This window comes from Fusarium tjaetaba, assembly GCF_013396195.1.
Source record: "Fusarium tjaetaba strain NRRL 66243 chromosome Unknown NRRL66243_c0000188, whole genome shotgun sequence".
Taxonomy (NCBI): domain Eukaryota; kingdom Fungi; phylum Ascomycota; class Sordariomycetes; order Hypocreales; family Nectriaceae; genus Fusarium; species Fusarium tjaetaba.
Window position 1 is genome coordinate 141,969 of NW_023501384.1, and position 20,345 is coordinate 162,313.

Here is a 20,345-nt window from a genome sequence, read left to right on the forward strand (position 1 = left end):
AATGTGCCTTTGCGGCCATTATATAAAAAATATGAATGCAGGAGCTACTGTAGATATGAAAACCGCCACGACGTCCATCTGTTTACTAACAAGTGTGAGATTGAGATAGTTGTTCACAGGTACAGATACCAGTTGCCTAGGGAGCTGGCCGTAATTTGCGGTACGGGACATACTTGAGCCGACTATACAAGAGAAAGAATACATTAGAAGAACATTCGCAAGTTCACATGGGGTTGCAATGCAGGAAAGGTTCGGGACAGCTTTGTGCGATGATAATGTAACAATCCAATGGATCCGTGGATGTCTTAAAATACCCCCGCAAGCACCTATACATGTATGCTCGCCCTCATTTGCAGATTTTTCTTCCCCTTTTACGGTATGCTGTGGCCCAACAGCCAACATATCTCTAGATACAGCCTGTACCAAAACGGTGTGTTGTCGTGAACAGCTATTTCTGGTAATCCCTGGCAGAGAGTCTTAACGCCTTGACCGACCCCGCCACCCTAACAGGCTAGACAGGCAGACAGGGACAGGCACCTGATGGAGGTCACTACCTAGGTACTAACTAAGGCATAGGAGTAAGGCAAGGTTACCTAGTAGTTAGTAACATAGTACAGGTAGCTGGCGTATTGGATGGATCGTAGCTTTCCTACCTAGCCAACAAACCAACATCAGTGATCCCTTTACCTTCAGCCAACATATTCTCTTCGGCGCAACCTTGTTTCTTCACACGCATGCTATTTTCATCCCAATCATGGGCCGGGATTAACCAAATATCATGAATGGAGCCCACGAACGCTGGCTTGGACTTGGAAAAGGAGCTGACGTGCTCTGTAAATCTCCCCGCCTTTTTGTCTCCAAAGTCTGACCTTGTCTGTAGATCTGCACGGAGCTCCTATACCAACCTTTGACTCTTCTTGATTGCCTTCATACCTTTTGCGGTGCCTGTCTGAAGGAATGGTTCACTTTCCAGGCTGCGACGGCCGAGCGGGCCCCAAACCCGCCTGTTCCCGGTACCAACATTTTTACATGCCCGTCATGTCGGGCTACTGTACGAACGACCCAACATAATGCGACCGTCGTCACTCTCTTGGATATGTTTATAGCAGCAAGCCCAGGCAAGGATCGTTCAGCAGCAGAGAAGGAAGAGATGGCAAAGAAGTATAAACCCGGCGACCAAGTCCTTCCAACGATAAATACACATCGAACAGCGGATGAGCGGCGCATCGACGCTGAAGACAGAAGGTTGATGGAGGAGGTTCGAGAACTGAGTTTACAGGAGGCGGGAGTATCTTCGGGGCCACCAAGGACACGGCGGAGGCGTGAGAGTCGATCCGCAGACAACAGAAGGACAAGCAGAGATAGGGAAAGGGACCGAGGTAGAGATAGAAGCGTCGATAGCCGCCATCAACCACGAGGAAGCCGTCGCCCACGAGTTGACGAGGGAGGTCGGCATAGCTCTGATCAACTCCATGTCGAAGGCGAGCGACGACGTCGACGAAGCGAGTCGAGGCAGCGCCAGATTGAGCACCAGTCATCGATTCGGTCACTAATCAGCTCGGGAGATATGAGTGAGAGGGATATCGAACGAGAAATAGAGTCCTTTGCCAGACAGATCAAGGAAGAAGGTCTCCTCGACGGGCTTGATTTGGACAACATCGATTTGAGTCGCGACGACGAGCTCAGCAGGAGGATCACTGAAGCATACAGGCGCCGTCAGAGGGATCGAACACGCCAAGAAACGAGGAGGAACAATGGAAATAACTATCCTCCATTGACACGATATGCCGAGAATACAGCAGCTGGGGATCCTCGCATGTTGGCCCCAGAAGGAGGTCGACCAAGAGAAAGATCTCGACCACATTCTCGGTCTGCTAGCGCTACAAGTGCTGCCAGTGCTGCGAGTCAGACAGAGGAACGGAGTCGTCCCCCAACCTCTACGACCTCAGCAAACTTAGAAGTCCAGGAGCCAGTCCGAAGGCCTAGGAGACGGACTGCTAGCGGAGGTCGAAGCTCTACCACTCCAGTATTTCCGACCACTGCTGAGCCTAGGCCTGCTGCCCGGTCCTCTACGGACCTGGGATCGAGGCCACAGGCTTCCGATATAACACAGTCCCGACCTAGCTTCAGCGAGGGACGCAGCACCAGCACGCCCATCCACACCGTGCCGTTTCCCAACCCAACAGAAGCGGCTTCATTCAGCAACAATACCGGGAATATGTCGTTTGCTATTCGTCAAGGAACCTCTCAAAGTGCATCTGTCCTTCCTCTATTCTCCCATCATGATGCAACAGCCGGTCGGGCAAACAGACCTCGTCCGGTTGATCTGGCCATTGTTCATCAGACTGTGACCAGCCCGATTAGTAGTCCCACTGTCTCTGGACACCAGAGGACTAGGTCCCAGCTCTACCCGGAACCTTCAGTCACCTGCTCACGATGCAACAAACAGCACATTGAATATGAGCTCCATTACAATTGCTCCATTTGCGCCAATGGACAGTGGAATGTATGCCTCAACTGTTATCGGGCTGGCAAAGGCTGTCATCACTGGTTTGGGTTCGGCCATGGTGCTTTTTCAAAATGGGAAAAGATGCGTCAGCAGAAAGGGGATGCTTCACTACCACAGCCACATACACTGACCGCTCTCCGTTACCGTCCTCCCCGCTCATCTCCTGGCGGGGCAGACGGACGAAAAACACTAACAACGGACGATCCTCGACATCGTTTGGAAAGCGGTACTTTCTGTGCCAAATGCTCTGCTTGGACGAACGAGTGCTATTGGCGGTGCGATATATGTAACGAGGGCGACTGGGGTTTTTGCAACGACTGTGTAAATCAGGGAAGATCATGCACGCATCCCTTACTTCCAATGGCTCACGAAGCCACCCAGTCTAATCAGCACAGGGCTGGAAGTCCTCCCAGATCGCCCGGTCGACCCACGGCAGCAACAATATTTAAAGGCCCTAATGCATCCAGCATCAAACCATTCGAGTACTTGTCATTCACCACAAGATGCGACTTGTGTCAGGAGCCCATCCAACCGAATCAAGCACGATACCACTGCTATCAGTGCACAAGCTCTTTGGTATCAGATGCTGCACCAGGTGATTACGATATATGTTCTTCATGTTATGGGAACTTGATTATACAAAGACAAATTAGCCCTGAAAATGGCCATTCGGGTTGGAGGAGATGCCTTAACGGGCATAGAATGGTAGTCATCGCATTTACGGATGGGAAGAGTGGGCGATGGAGATATATAGCCCAGGATTTGGTAGGAGGTCAAGGACTAAAGCCAGAGGCGGCTGAAAAGTCAGAACACCGCGAGAAAGGACTTCAGAAATGGGTTTGGCACGAAAATGGTCAAGATCTCGCCCGGCTTGTCACCAAAGACGTGTCAGAAACGGCGCCGAGTGAGAGCGGTTTCGCAAAGAGCTTACCACCTGATGGCGGAGTCGGACTGAAGGCAACTGCGAGGTTTGGATGGTACCCCAGACCGGGAGCTGACGACGAGCTTCTCTTCCCAAAAGGAGCGGAGATCAAAGAGATTGAGGATGTGAACGGAGAATGGTTTTTTGGAGCATATATGGGTACTCGGGGCTTGTTCCCAGCGCCATATGTGCGGTTAGAACAGGATGCCTAAGAATGCAAGAGCTGACAACGCCGTGACAGACACGCAATAATCTAATACGTATTTATTTATATGATGGCTGCGTTAGCGATTTGTTGGTATTCAGGCTTCAAGCCGTATGGAAGTCGGTGCGGGAGTTGGTCATCCGACACCGACAGCCCGGGATTGCGCCATTGCCGATTGCGGCCCCACCATCCAAATACATTTCCCTTTCATCTCTTTTATAAGCTCAACTTATTCCTTTTGTAGCAAAACCCGGACCTGGTGACTGTCAATTGATCTGTTCAAGATCGCGCCACGTGCCCACGTCACACTGAATCATGTTCCGTCCCAGCGTTAGGCGGCTTGCAGCTGCTGCGGCCAAAGCTGCGGCAGCTCCCAGCTCTCATACCCTCAGTGTGTCTCGAGCTCAAGGTGTCTCCAGAGGTTTGACAGGAGGTGCGCCTATCATCAATATGATCCTGGTCCTTGAAAGGGAATCTGACCTACAATAGCTATTGGAAATACCCCTCTCATCCGTCTGAACCACCTCTCCGAGGAGACTGGCTGTGAGATCCTCGGCAAGGCAGAGTTCATGAACCCTGGTGGTTCCGTCAAGGACCGCGCGGCGCTGTACGTTGTTAAGGACGCCGAGGAGCGCGGTCTCCTCAAACCTGGAGGCACTGTTGTCGAAGGGACTGCAGGAAACACCGGAATCGGTCTCGCTCACGTCTGCCGTTCGCGCGGCTATAAGCTCGTTATATACATGCCAAACACCCAGTCTCAGGGCAAGATCGATCTTTTGCGGCTCCTCGGCGCTGAGGTCTACCCGGTCCCTGCTGTCGCGTTCGATAATCCCGAGAACTACAACCACCAGGCCCGTCGACACGCTGAGCGACTTGACAATGCTGTTTGGACAAACCAATTCGACAACACAGCCAATCGCCGTGCACATATCGAGACGACCGGTCCTGAGATCTGGGCGCAGACAGATGGTAAGGTTGACGCTTTCACGTGCGCTACTGGCACCGCTGGTACCCTAGCCGGCATCACAAGGTATCTGAAGGACGTCTCTGATGGCCGGGTCAAGAGCTTCCTTGCCGACCCTCCTGGCAGTGTGCTGCATTCTTATGTGTCCTCGGGCGGCAAGCTTACCGAGCGCACGGGTTCCAGCATCACCGAGGGTATTGGACAAGGTCGTATTACCGACAATCTCCAGCCTGATATTGGCCTGGTGGACGGTTCGCTGCACATCTCAGACGAGAAGAGCATCGAAATGGTCTACCGATGCTTGGATGAGGAGGGGTTGTACCTCGGTGCCAGCTCCTCTCTCAACGTTGTAGCTGCCAAGGAGGTCGCTGAGAAGCTGGGCAAAGGTCATACCGTTGTCACTGTCCTCTGCGATGGGGCTTACAGATACGCTGATCGACTGTTCTCGCGAAAATGGTTGACAGACAAGAAGCTGCTGGGCGCTATTCCCAGCCACCTGGAGAAGTACATCGTTTTGCCTTAGAAAGAGGCATCCCATATAAAAAGAATCTCGTTGTTACAAATATATTACATGATAATCCCCCGCTATCCGTGACAGATTGTCCACATGTAGACTCCAGGTCTTCTCAAAGTGCATGAATATTTGTGTCTAGTTATCCTCTACATCGTTCCTAGGGCGGGGCGCAGCAGGCAAATGTTGTTTCCAGCTGGGCTGTCGGCCTGTGACTCTTTCATACGCCATGTCCCAGCCGAAGGAGTTATTATCCGGGCTCATCATCACAAACTCTTCGATGTGTTTTTCCATTAGATCGTGGACAGGCTGCAGGTCTTTGGCATCTTGACCGATGATGTCCTGTGCTAGTTCTATCGCCCTTATGTTCTGGGCAATAGCCCAAATGTAGTTGAAAGGAGAAATGTGTTGCCTTTCGCGTACGTAGTTGTCGCTGTTGGGCTTGACTCGGCTGTTGATAGAATTCAGATAGGGCGAGCTTGTTAAGTCATCGGATTCTCGTTCAGCCCATGCGCTGGTGATAAACTCAACATTGTCTCGAAGCTCTCGGATCAGATCGTTCACAGGAGCTCCGGCTGCCTGCTGCTCCTTGACTGCAGATGCTTGGGAGAAGAGAATCATACCCCGAATAATGGGGTTCATATGAGGCTGACGGCGAGGAGGTGTGTTCTTAGCAAGATGCTCAGGGCGCTGAATGATATCCCAGACCATTTTATTCCACTTCAGAGCCTGTTGAGTCTCGCTCTGCTCTCCTTTCGGGGATATGATCTTACGGTTAATGGATCCCAACAGCAGGATGACAGTACTGTCGCGCTGTAGACTTAGTCCTGTCTTTTCAACTTGCTGAGCGCATTCAATGACCACATACGGCTGCCTATCATGGCCTGCACGTCGTGTCACAGCGTCGGCATGCCAGCGTTTGAGTTTAATTCCAGCTTTCTTATAGCCGGCAAGCAGGGTGCTTATGTTATCCCATTCCTCCTTGGTTTTCATGAGCTTTGTTGCCTCTGCAAAAGCCTTCATCGAGTTTGGGACATCGTGGAATCGATCAATAGTCTTGAAAGTGTGCTCGAGCCCATCGACTTCGATGGTGACGGGATTTCGCTGGATGTAGTCGCTCTTCTTGGGATTGAAAACGAGCTTCCTCGCTTTCTCTGGTAGGTGGGCAGGGAGAATGATCTTCTCTTGAATCTCTGTGAGAATTTCGTTCAACTGAGGATTTTTGGTCTCGGCGAACACAGCACTAAAACCTTGTCGATTGTCAACTTCCTGTATTCTAAGTGTTGCACTCTTTTTTTTTTTTTCACTTACTGCGTGCAGAAGATATACTGAAGCATCTGTACTGGATACCACGCAGTGCCAGGGATGTCCACGGGTTGGCCACAGGCCTGAAGCCCAAATTCAAGGATCTGTTCAGCATTGTGCTGACTGTCCCACAGTGCTGTGATAACTTTTTGAGGTTTCAAAGCTTGGGCAATGCCTACTAAATCGTAAGGTAGTAGGAAGGTTCATAGGAAGGTACCTACCTATTCTGCGTCCCATGGAAAAAGGCACCGGATGAACTGTAAGCCGAGCCAATCAGCAAGGAGAATTGGAAGTATTGCGAGTAGCTCCAGAAATTCCAGCGCCTGTCTCAACCTCAACTACTTGTATAATCGCAATAGTTCAATTTACGATGAACGTCACCGTCGTGGGACGGCCAGTTGGCTGTCTCAAATCTTCTTTTAGACGGGTAAGACTCCTGAGGACTTTCGAAAGGAGGGTTTCTTCAGCAGCCGTTGAGCCTGTGGCCAAGTCGATACCGAACGCCTTCAGCGCTGAACAACGTATGTATCTTTGATCCGCAATATTGCAAAAACAACATCGCTGATATTAAGACCAGGGGCGGATCTCGCGAAGGTTAGCAAATTTCATATCTATCCTCGGGTCCCGAGTATTCGTACCACCCACCCCGATCCTATGCCTGCACTTCTGCAAAAGCAACTCGCGAAACTCGATCCGACTGGCGCACGCACACGATTGTTCTCAAGAGAGCACGCCGACAGCGCTAAGGTCGGCGACGTTCTGATGGTGACGACAAAGGGTGGGGAGCCCTTTGCCGGCGCTTTCCTACAAATTCGACGCCGAGGCCAGGATACAGCGATCCAACTGCGTGGACAGATGATGAAGGTTGGTGTGGAGATGTGGTTCAAGATCTACAGCCCGACTGTGACGGGTATCGATATTATCTGGCGACGGCCCAAGAGGGCACGACGAGCACGCCTCACGTACATGCGGAAGCCCAAGCACGACATGGGCAGTGTGGATCAAATGGTGTTTGCATGGAAGAAGGAGAGATATACTCTACGCTCACGAGCAACTCAGTCTGGAAAACCTTCTGGAAGACAGCATGCCAAGATTCTTGGACAGAAGAAGAAATAGGCGAAAGGGTGCACGGAATGTGGTTGTATGATATATTGTGTGTAAGAACTTATTGAGACATAAAATCGTTTGCTCAAATCTACTTTTATTATGCCAGCAAACAAATGATGAAATGATGGTCTTCACTAATGTTGACAGGTGTATCATAATAGCATAGAAACCTGTAGCTACGACTCTAGCGTCAGATCTTGATTAGACTGTTGTTTCGATAGCCAGGTCGCCAAACACATGGCTTTTTGTACATATTCCAAGCCATGACGAATCCCAAAGGCTATTCATATTATCGCTCGTTAATAGTAGCCTATTCTTGACGATCTGTCTATATTGTACAGGGTCAGGGTATAACTATGTTTCATCGCAAACAAAATCGCAGCCAATTATTGATAGAAGCTGGGAGGTTTTCGTCCAATGAAATGACGGACTTCTCTTGATATCTTATTATTTGAGCGTTACAATATATGTTCATGCGAGTTTGTGTAAGTGTGGAAGATCGAAACAGGTCTCGTCTGATGTTAATTATTTATGTGAACCATGTTACACTTATTATTTGTCTGAATCCCTATAGGTGCTATAAGGCGTTCGAATACGATGGGCCTTGTAGAAGACGTAGAATGTTATCGTCAAAATGATATATGATTATTCAATTTGCTCTGACTCTTCGATTCATGTAAAGCGCTAGATAATGTTGCCAGTTCCTGGTTCAAACTCGGTTGAAGCAGCAACTATCAACTTACTCAACTACCAATATAATGTATGCACTAAGCTGGTTGCATGAAATTACCCAGGGTTTCACAGAAGGTTTCACAAGACGTTAATTACTAACCGTTTGCCTGGCCATTCACTCTGTATACGCATTTGAAGCTTATTAGTTTGGCCTACCCCAATGATAGGTAGGCAGTTGAGACAGCCCAACGCCATGCATCGGGATTTACAGCCGGTTGATCGGCCCCAGTGTTTCGTTCCTCGCGCAGGGTCCAGGGCATCCACCCTACTATACCTTACTTACCTGTCAAAATGAACGGGCACTCTAAATCCAACTGCTTACAGTACTTACTTATGTACCTATGTAACTACTAGGTAGTTTCAAATGAACCAACAAACAAAAGGAGAAGGCCAAAAAAATACAGTATATTAAAGTAGTCCCAAGTCTATTTATATCACGCTGTGCAGTGTCTCGAGGATGTATTCAGGGGAAATCCACGGTACGTTTTTATGCGAGGAGGTGTAGGATGCACTTGGGGTCAACTGATAGAACCCAACGCCCATGTATAAATGTGGTGACCGCCTCACCATTTGGATGTGTAGCTTATTTATAGCTAATTCCCTATCTTTTTAGTTACCGTGTGGCCATATAAAATTTCAGGTCGAAATTTCTTGCAGGGAACGGATATTCAACATCAATTCAAATCGATAAAACCCCGGTCCATCAACAGCTGGATCCATTAACTACCTAACGTTAGCCGCTCTTAGCAAACGCTGAAAAACAGCTAAAAATGGACGTTACGAAGGTTTCCGCCCAAGCCTTTCAGGGGATGCTTCCACTGCAACCCGGCAACGTGGAGGGCAACGAGAAGTTCCCCAATTTTTGTTTACACGCGGATGCCCAATCCAGCGATGACTGCGACTGCAACCAGCAGCAGCGCTACCAAGAGAACAAAGAGGACTACTACGCCTACCACACAGATCTCAGCATCAACAACAACAGCAATTGTAATCAGAATCATCAACATTTCCACAATTCTCCATCTGCTTCAATATCGGCGTCATCTCGCTTATCGTACATCTCCACCGTCTCGGCCTCGGCTTCATCTTCATCCTCAAGGATATCTACCGCTTCATTCGAGTCACTTCCTATTACCCCAATTTCCGTATTCGAGGCCTCCCCACACTCTCCTCGCTCTTTGTCTAACAGACTCTCCTCGCCTGTAACTGGATTCATCGCCCGTCATCGAACACTCACACATAATTCTTGTTCGCTCTCATACTCGACACCATCTTCACCGACCCCGCGCACGAGGCGGGACAAGTTACAGCTGCATGCGGCTCGAGTGCAGCGGTCAGGCAGCAAAACTACAGATACAGCATTTCTTCTAGGCCTTCAGAAAAGGAAACAGTCAACCAATTCGCGAAGGTTCCCGCCCAGCGCATCTAATCCTGCAGACGCTCTTGCTGCTGTTGAGCCTCCGCATGACCAAAGGTTAACGAGAATGGCTTTTGCAGAGCAGCAAAGATGGGTTACGGTCCAACAGAAGACATTCACAAAATGGTATCTATGTCTTGAATTCCTGGCCTGCAGTATGCTCACATCTTATTTCCAGGCTCAACACGAAGATCGAGGCTCGAAACCTTGAGGTTAAAGACCTCGTAAAAGATCTTAGCGATGGTGTAAGTGTACTTTCTGTAGAATTTGCCCTGACTGTCACTGACCTCTATGCATAGGTCATGCTGATTCATCTCCTCGAATGTCTTTCACACGAATCGCTCGGCCGTTATGCCTCAAAACCCAAGCTTCGAGTACAAAAATTCGAGAATGCGAACCTGGCACTCGACTTCGTTAAATCCAGGGGTATTCAGATGACCAACATCGGCGCTGAGGATGTGGTTGATGGCAACCAAAAGATTGTTCTTGGTCTCATCTGGACCTTGATTCTTCGATTTACCATCAGTGATATTAACGAGGAGGGCATGTCAGCAAAGGAGGGCCTCCTGCTGTGGTGTCAACGGAAGACGGCGTGTTATGACGAGGTCGAGGTGCGAGACTTTAGCGCCAGCTGGAACGATGGTCTGGCGTTCTGTGCTCTATTGGATATCCACCGACCCGACCTCATCGACTATGACGCCCTGGACAAGAAGGATCATCGAGGCAACATGCAACTAGCATTCGATATCGCACATAAGGAGATTGGTATTCCTAAGCTGCTTGATGTGGAAGATGTGTGCGATGTGGCCAAGCCCGATGAACGATCTCTGATGACTTATATTGCATATTGGTTTCATGCATTCTCGCAAATGGAAAAGGTCGAGAACGCTGGACGTCGCGTTGAAAAGTTTGTCAACAACATGCAAGGGGCTTGGGAGATGCAAAGTGCCTACGAAAGACGGATGCGGGCGCTCCTACAAGCCATTCAAGAGCAGATCGAGGTGTGGAAGCAAGCTACTTTCGAAGGAACATACACCGATGCCAAAGCTCAATCAAACCAGTTCTTTGAGTATAAAAAGGGTAAAAAAAGACAATGGGTCGCCGAGAAGAGCGACCTCGCAACGTTGCTCGGAAACATCAAGACCAAATTGGGAACTTATCGCCTCCGGCCATACGATCCACCCGCGGAGTTGAGCCTGGATGCCCTCGAGAGACAGTGGGCAGAGTTAGCATCAAATGAGATGACACGTGCCCAGCTAATAAACGAGACGATCCGAGAGTAAGTCGACTCTTTCAATAGATGTCCCCTCCTTCTTTTCTTCCATTAACATGATTATAGTATCAAAAACGCCCTCCGCAAATCCTTTGCTGACAAGGCAAATGATTTCGCAATGGCTCTCAATACCATGCAGTTGGCCATCTCTGGCCTTGACGGTGACGTGGAAGACCAATTGCACCATGTAAGGAAGCTGAGTGAGAGCCTTTCTCCCTTAGACCAATACTTGGACAAAATTTCAGAGCTGGATCAGAAGTGCCAAGAGGCCAATATTGAGGAAAACGACTTTACTACCTACACATACGACGAACTCTCATACGAGCTTGGTCTTGTTAAAACTTCAGTGCAGAAGAAACTTGCGTTTTTGGAGAACCAGATGGTAGCACGAAGTATGACAAACCTGACTCCTATCCAGCTGGAAGAGTTTGAGAGTGTTTTTCGTCACTTCGATCGTGACGATACAAACTCTTTACAGGAACTCGAATTCAGCGCGGCACTTGCGTCACTGGGGCTTGTGTTCTCCGAGGATGAAATGCACGAATACTTTCTCGAAACATCTGGTGGGCGCGACTACGTAACGTTTGAACAGTTTATCCGGTTCATGGTGGATGTGACAGAAGATCAGAACACGGCAGAACAAGTCTTCCAGTCGTTCCGCGAGGTGGCTGACGGCAAACCATACGTGACAGAGATGGATTTACGACACAGCTTGGTGCCCGACGAAGTGATTGACCAACTTATCGAGATCATGCCGCCTCACAGTGGACCAGACATGTCGGAGGATAGAGGAATGCCACAGTACGACTACATCTCCTTCATGGAGAAGCTGATCAACGACCAAAACAACCAGCAAGGGAACTCAGAAGCGACACAACAGAATAGGAGCGACGCTGAGCCACAAAGCCCTCACACAAATGGGGTCTAGGAGAAACAGGGCGAAGACCCATGGCTGGAGATGCACGCATCAGTTCAAATGGAACTGAGTATGAGACTTGGCATCACGAGTCCGAAAAGGAGGGAGGGGTAAAATATAGAGGGGAACGCTGGCGAGATACAGTATACTTACATGTCTCTTCTTAACGATGCATCTCCTAGTGGCGTTTCGCCTTGTGCTGGCGAAGGTCGAGGGCGCATTTCGACTTGAGGTAAAAAAGAATATCCCATTAACTTATACCAGAGAGGAGATGACTATTTGGTGGGAGCGAATGGACGGCCGATCAGGATAACCATACGTTAGGCGTCCAACCCAGGTTTCTTGAGGGGAGCGTAGGAGTGGGCCTCTTTTTTATTTTCTCCTTTTTAGTTCATACCACCAAGAATCAAATACTCGACATGTCGAAGCTTTCTGTTATTTTTTCACTCTGCCATAGACTCACGCCAAGTTCAAGACCTAACAGTACCTCCAAGACGATCTGGGGGCTGAATGATTTGAGGCCGGGACTTTGTTATCGTGCCATGGATGTCATATCATGTGCGTGGACTTACATCGAGGGTGGAGGGGAGGATTTTATTGGACGGAAGATTATGATGTATTGGATGTGCCCACAAGAGTGGGAGGAAGTTTACGGCAAAAGCGTGGGTTCGCCGACGTTGAGCTGGGTATTTTTATTCGGCATAAAGTCAATTCCGCCGAAATACATTGATAGATGACTACCTTACGGTTGAACATGCAAATCTTTGAACCGTTTAGAAAGCAAAGTGTTAGGCATCAAATAGGGCGAAGCTGGCTGGCGGCAACTATATCGGGGTCTTCTGTAGATGGGCGAAGAGTTGTCGGACTTTGTTCAGTTAGATTAGTACCTAGGTACCTTACCTAGGGGAGGAAAGAAAACTCAGGACCTTAACCCTAAGGGATAAAAGTCTTTAGGTAAATTTAACCTAGACTTAGAGGACTCTTTACTTGGTTTATTTTAACACCCTGTATGGAGGTTTGGTGTTTTCTTGCCCTCCGAGGGCTTACCTAGGTACTAGGTACCTTATGCATAGCCGGTTCGGATTGCGTGAGAGGGATGAAAGGTGGGCTCCGCAGTTTCTTAGCCTTGTGCAATAGATAAAATGTTACTGGGGCGATATGGACTACGGCTTCAGATTCTCTTCGTCTCTTATAATTCTACCTCTAGATAGGCAATTGGGATACCGGCTTCAAGATCTGCACGGCCCTTTCGATCCAGAGTCGATTTTCCCAGCATGTCGTGTCGTTCACAGCTCCTCCGTGCCTTGAGAGGATCCGCCTCCAGCTCCGGTGGCCGGAGGACTGTTTCTTTAAGGACCAACATCCTCGAGAGAAGCCTTGCTCACTCAAAGACGCCCGCCCGATGCATCGCGACTACAGCCCCGAGGCTCCTCTCCCAGACTCGGGTACAGCAAAGCAAGCTGACATCCGAGACGTACCCGCAGCTCGAGCGTGACGCCCGGTTCGCCCAGGTGACCCCCGAGCACGTTGCGAGGTTCCGTGAGATCTTGGGTGACAACCCCTCGGCCATTATTGACGGAATCACGGGCGGCGGAGCGGGCGTCGATGCGGCCGACTTTGAAACGTATAATGAGGACTGGATGCACAAGTACAAGGGCCAGTCGAAGTTGGTGCTACGTCCAGGCACCACTGACGAGGTTAGCGGCATCCTCAAATACTGCAATGAACAGCATTTGGCCGTGGTACCCCAGGGAGGAAACACAGGCCTTGTGGGAGGCTCCATTCCCGTTTTCGACGAGATCGTCATTAGCATGGCTCGCATGAACGAGATTCGTTCTTTCGACGAAGTCAGTGGTTCACTTGTTATTGACGCCGGCTGTGTGCTCGAGACTGTCGACTCATACCTTGCCCAAAAGGGTTATATCTTTCCTCTCGACCTCGGCGCCAAGGGCTCGTGCCACGTCGGCGGAAACGTCGCCACAAATGCTGGCGGTCTGCGATTGCTCCGTTATGGGAGCTTACATGGCACCGTCCTCGGTGTTGAGGCTGTTCTGCCTAATGGTACCGTCATCAATGACCTGTGTACCCTGCGAAAGAACAACACCGGCTACGATGTGAAGCAGCTCTTCATTGGTGCAGAGGGAACTTTGGGGATTATCACGAAGATCGCTATTCAATGTCCTCAGCGATCTCCCGCTGTCAACGTTGCTGTGTTTGGCATAGAGTCGTATGATAAAGCTCAACTTGCCTTCCGTGAGGCTAAGAAGCAGCTATCAGAAATTCTATCTGCATTTGAGCTAATGGACGGCCGCAGCCAGAGAATCGTGTCAGAGGTTAAGGGTCAGGAGCATCCCCTCGAGGGAGAATACCCTTTCTACTGCCTGATTGAGACGAGCGGTTCCAACGGCGAGCATGACTACGCAAAACTAGAGACTTTCCTGGAGGATGTCATGACCCGAGAAGTCATTGCCGATGGTGTCGTCGCTCAGGACGAGACGCAGCTTCGCAACCTGTGGGGCTGGCGTGAGGGCATCACCGAGTGCCTTGGACATTGGGGCGGCACCTACAAGTACGATATCTCTATTCCCCTCGACGAGATGTATACCATTGTTGAAGATACCAAGGCTCGTCTGATCGATCTGGGTCTTCTGGGTGACACGTGTGACCACCCGGTTGTTGACGTACTTGGCTATGGCCATATGGGTGATTCCAATCTGCACCTCAACATTCCGGTGCGTCGTTACGATCCTGCAGTTGAGAAGGCCCTGGAGCCTTGGGTATACGAATGGATTCAGAAGCGTAGTGGTAGTATCAGTGCTGAGCATGGGTTGGGAATTGCGAAAAAGAAGTTTATCGGCTACAGCCGAGACGACACAACGATTGGCCTGATGAAGCAGATTAAGAATCTCTTTGATCCCGTGAGTTTGCTCCCCTCGCCCCGTCCACCTTTCAAGCTTGGGTGAACCCCCGTCCATCGAACGCTGCGTCGTGGAACTCTATTTTCACCTCAATCCTCTGTTACAATTCCCCGGCATTAGGGCTGACACCTGACCCAGAATGGCATCATGAACCCCTACAAGTATATTTGATACCCCGGTCTCTTGGGCTCGTACCCGAGTGACAGCATATGTGACCCCCCTTCCCTTTATTGGGGTATGCTGCAGCGTCATTCGTACTGCTCAGTAATTCCAGCTGTGGCTGGCCAAACCGACCTCGATAGCCCCGCTGACCTAAGCGAGCGTGAGTGAGCAAAAATTGGAAAAATGAGGCCGAAAGCGTTGTATAAGCAAAAGTGCTGTGCACATTGCAGCTATGGCTGTTTTGTGTACAGCCATTTGAAAAAAAAGAGCCATGGCCCTCAAAGACCAAAGTACGTCTGCATACATACGCAGACATGCTTAGATAAAGTCGTTAGCCGATTTGAATAGCGTTGGTGGTAGTCAATCAATCCACAGGGCGGAACTATCTCCGTCATCTTGCGAAACGTGCAGGTCACTGCTTATTTTCAGCCAGCACATTATCAGGTAAATTAATGCCTAAATATTCGCAAGGCGCAAGTCAATACGACTGGAGGTCAGAAACATGACTCGACCGGTTAATGTTGACACTTCGTAACGAGTTGGTTGTGTCTCATTGCATCTCAAAGGCCCCCTGCCTGTGCTTGTGCCCATGCCCATACCCATGCCCACGTCCTCGTCATTTGGAATCTGTCAAACAGGAGTAACGGAGCTGCCCTCCACTCCAAGTTGTTTGTCAAATAGCCAGCTTCAGCTCTTAAATTTGATGGCCAACGAGGAGCCAATGCCGCCCTTCCTCACACACCTCCCTGTCAGCCTTATGGGGCGGATGCTGCAGCTTCTCCACAGGAAGCCGATGCGCTAGGCCAAAAGTTCCCTGTAAGTGAAGACTTGCTCGTTCGCATATTCCTATCTCAGTCCAAAGTCCCTGTCGTGGGTCCCTGACCGTTGACGTCGCCAGCCCCAATCGATTCCAATTGGATTGTTTCGTCATACCTAGCATGTGCCGAGCCATGGCCCCAGAGAGCTTTACACCCGGTGGATGTTGTGTTGTCAGCGGCCGTCGCCAACTAGGTCAGGTCGAAAGAGTGCCTCTTAACACTCCTTATTCGTCGTACATGGTGGCCCTTATTACCGCAATGAAACTTCACCGGGTGATTACCATGAAAGGAGCCATCTTTGCATCTCCCCGTCGAGGTGGCCCTAACGACTATGTGCAAGATGGACTTCCGCAATGTGTGGGGTGATAGACCGTTGACAGGATGCCTCATTGCAACAGATGCCGGTGACAGTTGAGGTGCAGCATCGCAGACGGGGTAGCCGAAATCCTGGCCATCCCATAGTTCCTTCGTTATAATAGAAGCTGCCCCGAACACAACTTGTCAAGATGACATCCTGCAACTCAACCTCCTTACCAAGATAAACATGGTTGGCGTTCCTGGGAAATACAAAGGCTGCGAAACTTGCCGGCGTAGAAGAGTCAAGGTAAGTCTCTATCATCTCATCCCAACTCTGCCATCCAAGTTCACATTCTCGAACAGTGCAGCAACGAGAGGCCTTATTGCCAGAAGTGTATATCGAGTGGAAGGCAATGTGAAGGCTATGAACGAGAACGAGTCTTCATTACCGGGACGCCGCAGAATAAAGGCAGGGTAGCCTCCCATCCAAAGAAAGGCTCATCCTCCAAGAAGGAGAGCTCGCCTTTGTACGAGGAGCCTCCCAGAACTCTCGGTATCACGCCAGTCCTTCCTCTCACCTCAGCCTGGGACGACCACACACTTGTCTCAAACCAAGGAGTGGAGTATTCGGTTCTCGTCTCGGCCCTGCACACTAGGCTTCCATACGCTCTTCCAGATCATTCAGCTGATGACTCCACACCTTTCCGCATTACCTTCCCGCCATATACGCCGACAGACTTACAGTCATTACTGGGTGAAGGAGAATTTGGTGTAAGAGCACAATGCTTAGCACGTTTACCGAGTGTGTATGAGCAAGATGACTCGGCACAAAGTTACTGCATCTTCTTCTTCGAGGTTTGTGCAATACCCTTACCGATTCCAAATGACTGCTAACAAGTAGCTAGCATGAAACAGCATATGCATTTGGCGAATCAGGATCCCAGCGGATGAGACGAATGGGACCGGCCTACTTTAGTCACTTTCCCAATCATCATTTCTTTGTGCGGGTGTATCGACCTCTAGCTGTAAGTAGCGTTCAACGATCCATGGTTATTTCCTTCTGCTGAGTGCAAGATAGACCGGCTTCGCTCTCCTGAGGCGACAAGATACATTTGTATCATCTCCAGATTGGAAGACTGTCCCATGGCAGAGACATCCGAAGTCTCTCCTGGACCATCTCCTGGATCTGGTTCTTCTGCTGCCAGCCATCCTTTCTCAAGTTGATCAGATTGTTCCGTCAGAACCAACCCTCCATCGACGGCATAGCGCTCAGCAGCTTCTCCGGGATTGTCTTTCCCTTGAGAGACATCTTGATGCTTGGTTTCAGATGGCCAACCGTCCCAGCTTTGAACAGCCCGTGGCCTACTGGACTGAGGAGCTGATCAGCCCCGGAGGTCTTATTCCTTTCACAAATTCGTACGCTTTCAGGGACGCAAACACCGGACTTGCCTTCCTATATTACTGGATGACACAAATCCTATTTCACCAATGCATTGAAAGCTTGCACCGATCCATCTACCAGCCAGTCATCGACGCTTACCCAAACATGTGGCCTGACTTGCCATTCGACTTGCAGATCGACCTCAATCGATATCAGCATGGGCGCATGTTTGCGGCAGATATCTGCCGTGGACTCGATTCAGTCTTGCATGACACTGTTCAACCTGACATGCTGATTATGCCGATGACCGTGGCGATGGATTTGTACAGAGACATCAATTCGGTTTCGCAGGATGGACTCATGGAGATCATGTGGATCGACAGCTTTCGATCGAGGCTCATTGAGAAAGGTCAACATGTTGCCGGTGTTTTACAGAGTCAAACATGGTCCGAAGTGGCGACGTTCTAAGCTCGGGGATAGTTGACATGTCTCTTATTCCCAAACATTAGTCGTGCGCTTACCTTGTACCGTTCACCTATTTTTATGGCCTCGTGAGAAATGTTAAATCCATTCTTTTCATGTGTAAACAGCCAGCTTCGCACATAGTTGAAGTAGGGATCTGAAAGATCTATATGGACTGCGAGACTGCAAGACTGCAAAACTGAATCAATCAGACCATGGTAGCGGTTTCAGTATGCAAGCACGAAGCGGAGTATATGAAGCAATGATTTGATTAATTGGTACCAGGGGCAGTTGACTGTTTATGCGGCTATGAAGTCGATATAAGCATGTAGAAGAGAGCCAGCAGTAATTAGAGGTCCGTGCCCACCATGGAAAACGCAACGGTGTTTTTCCGGCCCGTTGCTAACTGGGGAGCTACAGCTCTCAGCCTTCCGTAGGTACCAGGCAGGCTGCCGTTCTGACGAAGCTGAGCACTCCAATACTTGTACATCAACGTCAACACTCCTTGAGCCTCGCAACGACTCCACGGTTCGCCTCCATACACCAAAAAAGCACACTGTCTACCCCCAAGCACAGCGATTTCGCAACAACTCTTCTTTAATCCGACACCATGGCATCCGGCTACGACAGAGCTCTGTCGGGTGAGTTCACATAACGGGCCCGTGTTCAATGATATATCCATCGCTAACAATAAGTGCAGTATTCAGGTCAGTACCATAACAACACTCACGACAAGCTTCCTAACATCTGGATAGTCCCGACGGCCACGTTTTCCAGGTCGAATATGCCGGCGAAGCTGTCAAGCGAGGTAAATATCAGGTTTTGGTCAACAGCTTTGTTGCGGTGGCTTATACCTTCAATAGGAACTTGTGCTGTCGGTGTCAAGGGTGCCGATGTTGTGGTGCTAGGATGTGAGAAGCGCTCCGCCATGAAGCTGCAAGATACTCGCATCACCCCTTCTAAGATCCAGCTCCTCGATCACCACGTCGCCCTCGCCTTCGCTGGCCTAAATGCGGATGCTCGTATCCTCGTTGACAAAGCTCGATTAGAGGCACAGTCCCATCGGTTGTCAGTTGAAGACCCTGTTACTATCGACTATATTACCAAATATGTCGCTGGCGTCCAGCAACGGTACACGCAGGCTGGTGGCGTTCGACCATTTGGCATTAGCACTCTGATTGTTGGGTTCGACAACGGCAGCGATGTCCCTCGGCTGTACCAGACGGAGCCTTCCGGCATCTACTCTGCCTGGTACGTTATTCAAAATGATAGAAATATTAGGCCAGATCTCGAAACTAATGATCCAACAGGAAGGCAAACGCTATCGGCCGTTCAAGCAAGACTGTTCGTGAGTTCCTCGAGCGAAACTACAAGGAGGATATGGACCGAGAGGCTACCATCCGGCTTGCCATCAAGTCGCTGCTCGAAGTTGTTCAGACAGGAGCCAAGAACATCGAGATTTCTCTCATGGCACCTGGCGCCACCATCGAAACACTACCTACGTCCGAGATTGAAGGCTACGTCAAGGAAATTGAGCAGGAGAAGCAGGAAGAAGCTGCTAAGAAGAAGACGGGACGGACCCCTGGAACCGGCAGTGCTGCCATCCTGACTCGATCTCAGGATGACTCCGCTGCGGAATAGAGAGGCGTATGGGAAGAGTTTACATAGACAAGAGCACGGGTCTCAAAAGTCGGGACCCGGTGCCATTGTATTAACACAACTAATGATGCACGCCTAAGTTCTCTCAGAACGTATCCCCCTGAAAGTGACAAATCGCTATGTATCCTAAACGCCACGACTTTCCTCTTTTTATCTGATCTTGTGTTCTGAATTAACCCAGCTTGTCGGCTTCCTCTGTCGGGTCGAAGATGGACCTGAGCCCTCGTGTCTTTTGTCTGTCGTCCTTGAGCATCTTGTTGTCCATTCGTACATCGTCGCTTTCAATCGAAAGAGCTGCTTGAGGGGTCTTTGCGTCGATTACAAAATGGTTGTCGCAATGAGGGCAAAACTCGTCGGCCTCTTCGAACTCCTTCACATCCTTTCTGAAGCACTTTCTGCACTTCTTACACGCGAAAATCATCTCGAAGCTTTCCTTAAGAGGGTGTGACTCCTGTTCGCTGTGGCATTCGACACAGTCGAACCATTTTCGACCTGTAGTTAAAGTGAGTTGGTAAGCTGAGCGGGTAACAGCTAAAAACCGCGGAGACTGGCTTCAATAAACTTTGCACGTACAACAAGGCGACCGAACGGAAACTTGGGCGTTGAGAATGTGTTTGCTAGACATTGATTAGTCACAGGATAATGAACAGAATCGAGGCATATGTACCACATTGTAGTAAGTGATAAGTAATTCCCTGAGGTTGTGCAATATCGTCTGCGTCGTTGAGAGAAGTGTTCACAGCTGGATTATGGTGTCTGAGAATAGTTGCAGGTTGGGTTCAGATCA

At 49.7% G+C, this 20,345-nt stretch overlaps 9 protein-coding genes across 9 annotated transcripts; 7 read left to right on the plus strand and 2 right to left on the minus strand.

Annotated features, from left to right (window-relative positions):
• Positions 1-782: 782 nt before the first annotated feature.
• Positions 783-3,643, plus strand: FTJAE_8608 (cysteine synthase; the record flags this gene model as incomplete). Its single annotated transcript, XM_037355442.1, has 3 exons — positions 783-833; positions 881-2,784; positions 3,211-3,643. 3 exons carry the CDS (start codon positions 783-785, stop codon positions 3,641-3,643), a joined length of 2,388 nt encoding a protein of 795 aa, XP_037204325.1.
• A 308-nt stretch (positions 3,644-3,951) lies between these two features.
• Positions 3,952-5,123, plus strand: FTJAE_8609 (cysteine synthase; the record flags this gene model as incomplete). Its single annotated transcript, XM_037355443.1, has 2 exons — positions 3,952-4,069; positions 4,126-5,123. The coding sequence occupies 2 exons, from the start codon at positions 3,952-3,954 to the stop codon at positions 5,121-5,123; spliced, it is 1,116 nt and encodes a 371-aa protein (XP_037204326.1).
• A 126-nt stretch (positions 5,124-5,249) lies between these two features.
• Positions 5,250-6,653, minus strand: FTJAE_8610 (uncharacterized protein; the record flags this gene model as incomplete). Its single annotated transcript, XM_037355445.1, has 3 exons — positions 5,250-6,354; positions 6,423-6,591; positions 6,638-6,653. The coding sequence occupies 3 exons, from the start codon at positions 6,651-6,653 to the stop codon at positions 5,250-5,252; spliced, it is 1,290 nt and encodes a 429-aa protein (XP_037204327.1).
• Positions 6,654-6,786: 133 nt separating this feature from the next.
• On the plus strand, positions 6,787-7,532 carry FTJAE_8611 (ribosomal L19 mitochondrial; the record flags this gene model as incomplete). Its single annotated transcript, XM_037355446.1, has 2 exons — positions 6,787-6,937; positions 6,994-7,532. The coding sequence occupies 2 exons, from the start codon at positions 6,787-6,789 to the stop codon at positions 7,530-7,532; spliced, it is 690 nt and encodes a 229-aa protein (XP_037204328.1).
• A 1,493-nt stretch (positions 7,533-9,025) lies between these two features.
• Positions 9,026-11,873, plus strand: FTJAE_8612 (alpha-actinin; the record flags this gene model as incomplete). Its single annotated transcript, XM_037355447.1, has 5 exons — positions 9,026-9,242; positions 9,615-9,798; positions 9,851-9,917; positions 9,972-10,951; positions 11,012-11,873. The coding sequence occupies 5 exons, from the start codon at positions 9,026-9,028 to the stop codon at positions 11,871-11,873; spliced, it is 2,310 nt and encodes a 769-aa protein (XP_037204329.1).
• Positions 11,874-13,135: 1,262 nt separating this feature from the next.
• Positions 13,136-14,824, plus strand: FTJAE_8613 (d-lactate dehydrogenase (cytochrome); the record flags this gene model as incomplete). The annotated part of the gene is made up of 1 exon (XM_037355448.1): positions 13,136-14,824. The coding sequence occupies one exon, from the start codon at positions 13,136-13,138 to the stop codon at positions 14,822-14,824; it is 1,689 nt and encodes a 562-aa protein (XP_037204330.1).
• Positions 14,825-15,891: 1,067 nt separating this feature from the next.
• FTJAE_8614 (transcriptional regulatory moc3) lies at positions 15,892-17,905 on the plus strand (the record flags this gene model as incomplete). The annotated part of the gene is made up of 4 exons (XM_037355449.1): positions 15,892-16,114; positions 16,496-16,911; positions 16,962-17,081; positions 17,135-17,905. 4 exons carry the CDS (start codon positions 15,892-15,894, stop codon positions 17,903-17,905), a joined length of 1,530 nt encoding a protein of 509 aa, XP_037204331.1.
• A 604-nt stretch (positions 17,906-18,509) lies between these two features.
• FTJAE_8615 (proteasome component PRE6) lies at positions 18,510-19,540 on the plus strand (the record flags this gene model as incomplete). Its single annotated transcript, XM_037355450.1, has 5 exons — positions 18,510-18,540; positions 18,600-18,606; positions 18,655-18,707; positions 18,763-19,150; positions 19,210-19,540. The coding sequence occupies 5 exons, from the start codon at positions 18,510-18,512 to the stop codon at positions 19,538-19,540; spliced, it is 810 nt and encodes a 269-aa protein (XP_037204332.1).
• Positions 19,541-19,730: 190 nt separating this feature from the next.
• On the minus strand, positions 19,731-20,230 carry FTJAE_8616 (zinc finger protein; the record flags this gene model as incomplete). The annotated part of the gene is made up of 3 exons (XM_037355451.1): positions 19,731-20,050; positions 20,132-20,175; positions 20,226-20,230. 3 exons carry the CDS (start codon positions 20,228-20,230, stop codon positions 19,731-19,733), a joined length of 369 nt encoding a protein of 122 aa, XP_037204333.1.
• Between the last annotated feature and the right edge of the window lie 115 nt (positions 20,231-20,345).